This window comes from Macaca thibetana, chromosome 18 (assembly GCF_024542745.1).
Source record: "Macaca thibetana thibetana isolate TM-01 chromosome 18, ASM2454274v1, whole genome shotgun sequence".
NCBI lineage: Eukaryota > Metazoa > Chordata > Mammalia > Primates > Cercopithecidae > Macaca > Macaca thibetana.
Window position 1 is genome coordinate 20,914,069 of NC_065595.1, and position 7,047 is coordinate 20,921,115.

A 7,047-nucleotide genomic window follows, 5' to 3' on the forward strand; every position below is an offset into this window, starting at 1 on the left:
CTAACACCAATTTAAGGGTGGAGGATCCGAGGGTATGTGTTTTCCCTCTTCCTTTGTCTTGTCTTCCAGACTGGATGTTAAACTCCACCAGGCCAACGGCCCTGGCCTTTCCCAATTTGTTTGATGCCCACGACCTGGCCCTCGACGGTTGCCTTGCCCTCTAGAGGGACGCAGCAAACGCTTGTCTGAACGTAAGCGGGATGAAGAACACGCCCCTTTATCCCGCTGTGGAGATCAGAGCGCCTGCTGAAAAGGAGATTTTAGGGATGTTGTCCTCCAGGTTCTTGAGCTTTCATAGGAAAGCATTTTAATTCACGGTTCAGGCCACCAGCTCAGGGAAGTCCAAGCGCCCTTCTCGGGTCTCGCCTCAGACTTGAGGGGTGCGATGTTCACAGCGCCATTGTCCATCCGCAATGCGGCAGGTGAAATACACTCACCCTATCAAATCTTTCCGAGTGGCCGATCAGTCGCTGTGGGCCACGGAAGCCTCGAGGGGGTCCAAAGGAGAAAGAACTGCAAGCCTGCAAGCCGATTACTCCTGAACCCTAGGAGAGGCGCGGGGCCTTCTCCCGGGGAGAAGGTCCTTCCCGAGTCAGTTCGGGGCCATATCCTTGGTCCGGAGAAGTGTTGGAGGGAGGTGGGAGTGCGACACCGCTGTAACTTCAGTAAAGGATCCCGCCCTCCCCGCAGGACAGTGGGTGAGAGCGAGGAATTCCTGGTGGGTCTCCTGCGGGACCTAAGCCCGGCTGCACATCCGACTCCGGGCTCCCAGTCTCCTGCTGGGCAATCGGGCGCTAGAGATCACCGGACTTGCGGACAGAAATGGCCCTGGGGTTGGCGCTGGGGGCAGGGAGGAGGGCTGCCGGCGCTCAAGTCCGAGGGGACTGGGAGGAGTTAAAACAAATGTAGACGGACAAACTAAACGCGAGGTCTGGGACTTCGTACAACCGAGCCAAGGAAGGAGTGGGTCCAGAAAAGGGAGACAGCGAGGGGAAATTCAAACTGGGAGTAGTGCGGGGCTGGGAAGCCTTCGCCTGGGCCTCCGCGCTTCCAGGGGACGCAGGCCAGGGTGGCGGCCCCGCCGAGGTGAGCCAGAGGGGGCGAGACGGGCGAGTCTGAAGTTGGGAAGGGGTGCGTCCAAGGAGCCAGGTGACCCCTAGGGGTTAGTCTGAAGTGAGAGGGCAAGCCCAAGGTACAGGGAGACAAGGGGAGAGATGAGCCCAAGGGCGTCGGCCCCACTGAGGCAGGACTAGGGGTGCGCCGCGATCAGGTTCCCCGGCGTATCAAGCATCGCGCCGCCGATCCCCGGAGTGTGTTTGTAAAGCTTAAAACGGATCAAGAGGTGGGAGGGGAATGTTCCTAGTGCTGGGGGTGGCCAAGAGAGGACCCTGTGGCTGGTCCGGGCAAGGACACGCCCCTCTGTGGAGGGAGGGGCCTAGAGAAGGGGCTGGGTCCCGGGCGATAGCTGCGGAGCCGAGGGCCAGTTGGCTCCCCGCCTTTAGCTCCAAGAGCTCCAGCTACCCCGAGCCCGAACTTCCGACTTCTGGGACTAAGGCGGCAGCGGGCTGAGCGCTCGGCCACCCCCAGCGTGCGCAGCCCGGGTGGGCTTCGCCCGCAGAGCTTAACTTAGGGTCCGGACCCTTCGGGTTGCACCGCCACACTGGGAAAGAGCCGGCTTCGAGCCTCTCCTCTCTGTCTCCAAAGCGCCCTCCCGCCTCCCGGCGCCCCCCATGCACCTGCCGGGCTGCGCGCCAGCCATGGCCGACGGGAGCTTCTCGCTTGCGGGCCACCTGCTCCGCAGCCCGGGAGGGAGCACCTCGCGATTGCACAGCATCGAGGCCATCCTGGGGTTTACCAAGGACGACGGGATCCTCGGCACCTTCCCCGCGGAGCGGGGTGCCCGGGGCGCGAAGGAGCGGGATAGGAGGCTGGGCGCGCGGCCCGCCTGCCCCAAGGCGCCCGAGGGAGGCACCGAACCCTCCCCGCCGCCAGCCCCGGCGCCGGCCCCAGAGTACGAAGGTGAGTGCTCACCCCTGGCTGTGCGAGGCCCTTCGGGCGCCCGAGCTTAGGAGTTTGCCAGACGAGAGTGTCCCTTCCTTAACTTTTATTAAGGCACCTGGGCGCGGGGTTGGGGACTCTGTTTATGGCGGGAGCTTCCAATTTGCATTCAGAGAAAGCTTAGGACCGCATTGCCGCCCTCACCCCGGACCTCCCCGGGCCATCTCGGAGCCCGTAGGCGGGCTGGCCAGCGCCCACGGCGAGGAGGGGTCGCCCCAAGGGTGTTCTGGGGAGTGTATCTGACCCTCCCGGGCCTCGTCGCCCCAGGACCTCGCCCCTACTGCCCCAAGGAGCCCGGAGAGGCACGGCCGAGCCCAGGACTGCCCGTCGGGCCAGCCACCGGCGAAGCGAAACTGTCAGAGGAGGAACAGCCCAAGAAAAAGCACCGGCGGAATCGCACGACTTTCACCACGTACCAGCTGCATGAGCTGGAGCGCGCGTTCGAGAAGTCCCACTACCCGGACGTGTACAGCCGCGAGGAGCTGGCCGGCAAGGTCAACCTACCCGAGGTCCGGGTCCAGGTAAAAAGCCCAGGTTGAGAAACTGGGATCCGGGAGGGCCCGAGGCCCAAACTGCAGCCAATGCTTCTCGGAATTCACGGGCGTTCACGCATTTATTACTGTCCTTCCTCGACTTGGCACGCCCAGAGTCCCAAGGGAGAGGCACAGCTCTTCGATGTTCCCTGTGCACCACCCTTCAAGTAGTATGTTCCTGTTTGTAGTAAGAGCTCCCCTTTGGGGGTTTCCCTCTTTTAAGCTAAAAAGAGAAGAAGGGAATGACTTGCAAGATGAAGAAGCCGACAACTCATTAGACATAGCCAGGAAGGGGTTGGGGATTGCTGTGTGGAAAGGGAATGCAGGTAGGGATCGAACGTGACAAGATTGGGGCCGCAAATGCCACCCTCGTCACTAACTGCGTATACTGAGTTGAAAACCAAAACCCTGTTTCCTTGCAAAGGGCCTGGCACCTCGCAGTTGAAACTTTGGTCGGATTTGTTTAAGAAACTGACTTTTCCTTTTCTGGTGCACATCCAACCAAACTTCTCGCTGCAAAGGCCTTTTCTTTTTATTGTAAAGAGGTTTTCGCTTTAATTAAAGCTGAATTATCTTTAATCCCTGATCATTAAAATATTTGAAAGCCTTAAATATTTGCTAGTCATCTGTGAAAAATCTGGGAGGATTTCCAAATTGGGAGAGTTTACAGAGGGCTGAAAGACAGACATTGGGAACAAATTTCACTGCATCTGAAAGGCAGTGGAACTAAGATGGGATTTTTGTGTGTGTCTAATAAGTTAGATTTCCAGGAAATGAGAATACTCAAGTGTTCGGAGCTTTTATCCATGTCTTAAAAGTAAAAGAGGACAAGCTGCTGCTTTTTTTTTTTTTTTTTTTTTTTTTTTTTTTTTTTTTTTTTTTTTTTTTTTTTTCCTGCTTAGTTTAAGAGTTGAAAGTAATGAGTAAAAGTCATGGCTTAAAAAATATAATTCCCTAATGTGAGTTGGGATTAACCAGCAAGGACAGTTCAATGTCTCCTAATTTGGGGCAGTAAAGCTGCAATGATTTCACTGAAGGGATGGAAATTTTAGCACCTGCTTTCAAGAAAGGAAAGATGGGAGAGGGAACGAATACAAGAGAAAGAAGACAGGCAAAGCCTCCCAGTACCCTACAGAATTCAAGCAAAGCAGACTCAGCTCCCTGGGGACCTGAGCCCACCTGCATCCTCCCTCATTCCTTGTTCAGGGGTTTTGGCTTCTTCTCTAAGTTGTGAGATTCTTGAGAACAGTGTCCGTGACTTCTTTGTGACCACAGGGCCAGCACAGCACCCAGCATATGGCCATTCTTAACACATGACTATGATGTAATCAGATGGTAGAGATACTAGGCAGGATCTCCCGCACTGAGGGCAGCAGTAGAGCATTGCCATAACCGACCTCAATCCTTCTGTCTATAACCCGGGACACTGGATCTGAAGGCTACAGCTGACAGACAGGGAAGCTGAGGAGGTGGTGGGACAGGATCCCTCACCAAAATCAGTGTTTCTTTTCACTACTGTTGGCAAATATCTAATATTTAAGGAAGACTTGAGGCCTTAGATATGCAACTGAATCTTTTCTGGGATGGTACAGTGTACTTACACTTTTGTTGTTTCTCTTTTTCTCCCTAATTACAACCTCTCACACACTTGCCCTGCGGTGCTTACGTGCTGAATTGCTGTTCTTTCAGCTGTCCTAGGGAGTCCTCCGCCTTTATTGACTGAAAACTACTTTCTCCCTTCTGAGGTTGTGACAATCTCCCCATTTCCCTTCATAAATATAGCACTAAAGCCACCAGTTTGGCTGAAGTTCTTTTGTGTTCTCTACTAAACGGATTCTCTGTCTTGCCTGTGAAGGTGGAACTGGTAGTAAAAATGTAATTACACATTTTCCAGCGCTTTTATCAAATCAGTAATGAAGTTTCATTGGAAGAAACCCGACGTTACTCTTGGCAAGAACTTTGTATATGCAAAGAAGAAGAAGCAAAAAACCTTGTCATTGAGCTAAGGTCTTAGGGTAATGTCAAAATTAGCTTTGTAATGTAAAAGTAGATATAATAGACTGGAATGATTATACCCCTTGAAAGTAATAAGAAACAGCAGAAATAGTAAGCAGATATTAATTAAATAAAAATGAAAATATTAAAGCAGCAATTCAAATATGCTTGGGGCAAAATAAACCCCACTTGCTCCTATCTAGTTATCATAACCAGTAATCCGTGAAAATACGTGAATTTTAATCCCCATTCTCGCCAGTTACTCTGCTTAACAATATTTATTTATACCTGTATTTAGAGACAAAGGGTAGGTAAAGCAGAGAAAGTCTGAGACCAAACTACAGCAACTTAGAGCTGTACCATACAGGGAAGAAGCAAGTCTAAACTGTTAGGAGGGGCTGCCAACCAGCAGGTCACAGAAAATTGGTGAGATCTCATTTCAAAGTTCTACGATCCGATTGCAGTTAAATTCACTTTTTTTCTGAGCTCCTGCTCTGTACTAGGATTTGGAAACAGATAACCACAGTTATGGATGAGATAAGCAGAGAAAAGGGTGGGACGCCGCGGAGGACTAGGATGGGACAAAAAAAAAAAAAAAAAAAAAAAAAAAAAAAAAAAAGAAAAGAAAAAAAAGAAAAAAAAAGGTGGAAAAGAAAAGAGAATGCTAGGTGGGAGGAGTCGGAGTGGGTGGAAGGAAGAAGATCCGGGCCCCCGCTCCGCAGGTGCCTAACAGTTGCGCCCCTAGTTTTATTTGAGGAGGAGGGAGTGGAACCTGCCGGGCTGAACGGGCTCAGGGTTGGGGACGCGGCCTCAGCCTCCGATGCCTCCCGACAGCCCCTGTGCTCTCTTCTGCAGGTGTGGTTCCAGAACCGACGGGCTAAGTGGCGGCGGCAGGAGAAGCTGGAAGTGTCCTCCATGAAGCTGCAGGATTCGCCCCTCCTCTCCTTCAGCCGCTCTCCGCCCTCGGCGACACTGTCGCCCCTCGGGGCGGGCCCGGGCAGCGGTGGCGGGCCGGCTGGGGGCGCGCTGCCGCTGGAGTCCTGGCTCGGGCCGCCGCTGCCGGGCGGGGGCGCCACGGCGCTGCAGAGCCTGCCGGGCTTTGGGCCGCCGGCGCAGAGCCTGCCCGCCAGTTACACGCCGCCGCCGCCGCCGCCGCCGCCCTTCCTGAACTCCCCACCGCTGGGCCCCGGCCTGCAGCCTCTTGCGCCGCCGCCGCCCTCCTACCCGTGCGGGCCCGGCTTCGGGGATAAGTTCCCGCTGGACGAGGCGGACCCGCGCAACAGCAGCATCGCGGCGCTGCGTCTGAAAGCCAAGGAGCACATCCAGGCCATCGGGAAGCCGTGGCAGGCCCTCTAGGGGTACTGGGGACCGTCTTGGGAGCCGACCCCGGGCCGAGCGCACCGTATCCACATCCTCTCTACCAGGGACTCCCCCCACACTCGGCCCCTCTTTTCCTATCGCCTGCAAGCCACCCGCCAGGCATACCATGTGCCTGCTCCCGACGCACGGGAAGAAGGGCCACTTTCAGGCCTGAGGAGAGGCTCTCTGGCCGCCTCAACACATTTCGCGGACCTCAGCCCTGCAGCTGGAGGCCAGCAAGCTGCCGGGCCCCGCTGGCCACGCCGCTCCCATCCCCGCAGGCGCTGGAGCCTCCAGGCCCAAACAGGCTGAAGCTTCTGAACTTGGCCATTCCCAGGAGACTTGGAGATCCCCAGATAATCGTAACAGGGAAGCAGGGGCGGCGGAAAAATAGAGGTTGAGGAACTTTTGTATAAGTAGTTTCAAAGTATTTGAGAGGAGAATTAAAGGCATGCTTGTTTTGTTTCGACTCTGTTTAAGCACGCTTAGGACTTGGGGAGAGGAGTGAATATGGGGGTTCGGGAGGAGGGCGCGCTGATGGACAGGGTGCGTTAGGGAAAGAGGACGACTGAGAAGAAGCTCAGGGTTCTCCCGTGAAAATTCTAGGGACACTTCGCTGCACCAGAGAATCGTCCCCATTCGGAAAGCTTCGGCGGCCTAGACCCGAGGCGCCCTTCCCTGGAGCGGATGTGCGCGCGTGGGGTCCGAAGTGGCAGGGGCTAAGGTTCAGCCACTAGCGCGTTCCCAGTTCCCCCGCTAGCCCCATAGTCCAGCGGCAGCTGATACTTTGAAGTCTGACTTTAATAGAAAGCGTCAAGACCAATTTCCCTAGGACGCGAGGAAGTGTCCCCCGGCCCCTGGCGTCCCCGCTCTCCTAAGGGCTCCTCTCAGCTCACCAGGTAGATCTCCGGTTCGGTGCCAGTCCCTAACACCCAGGACTGGTGACTAGCGGTACAAGCACTGAGACAAAGAGATGCTTTTCCTTTTCGGAGCCGCGAGACTCTAACCTCCCCAACTCGCTCCACACTCGCCAACCCAGAGTTCGGCAAAAGGCGAGTCTGGTGAGGTGCCGTGCTCGGAGAGTGTCCTGGAGCGCCCTGCG

General features: G+C 55.2%; 1 protein-coding gene across 1 annotated transcript; it reads left to right on the forward strand.

Annotated features, from left to right (window-relative positions):
- Positions 1-1,543: 1,543 nt before the first annotated feature.
- RAX (retina and anterior neural fold homeobox) lies at positions 1,544-6,414 on the forward strand. Its single transcript, XM_050767195.1, has 3 exons — positions 1,544-2,019; positions 2,326-2,579; positions 5,442-6,414. The coding sequence occupies exons 1-3, from the start codon at positions 1,731-1,733 to the stop codon at positions 5,940-5,942; spliced, it is 1,044 nt and encodes a 347-aa protein (XP_050623152.1). The 5' UTR covers positions 1,544-1,730; the 3' UTR covers positions 5,943-6,414.
- Positions 6,415-7,047: the final 633 nt, after the last annotated feature.

Bases quoted from the DNA above. Each gene is read 5' to 3' on its own strand.
- RAX (XM_050767195.1), top strand. From the start codon at position 1,731: ATGCACCTGCCGGGCTGCGCGCCAGCCATGGCCGACGGGAGCTTCTCG. The intron at 2,020-2,325 runs GTGAGTGCTCAC...TCGTCGCCCCAG, and splicing joins GCCGGCCCCAGAGTACGAAG to GACCTCGCCCCTACTGCCCC. The intron at 2,580-5,441 runs GTAAAAAGCCCA...TCTCTTCTGCAG, and splicing joins TACCCGAGGTCCGGGTCCAG to GTGTGGTTCCAGAACCGACG.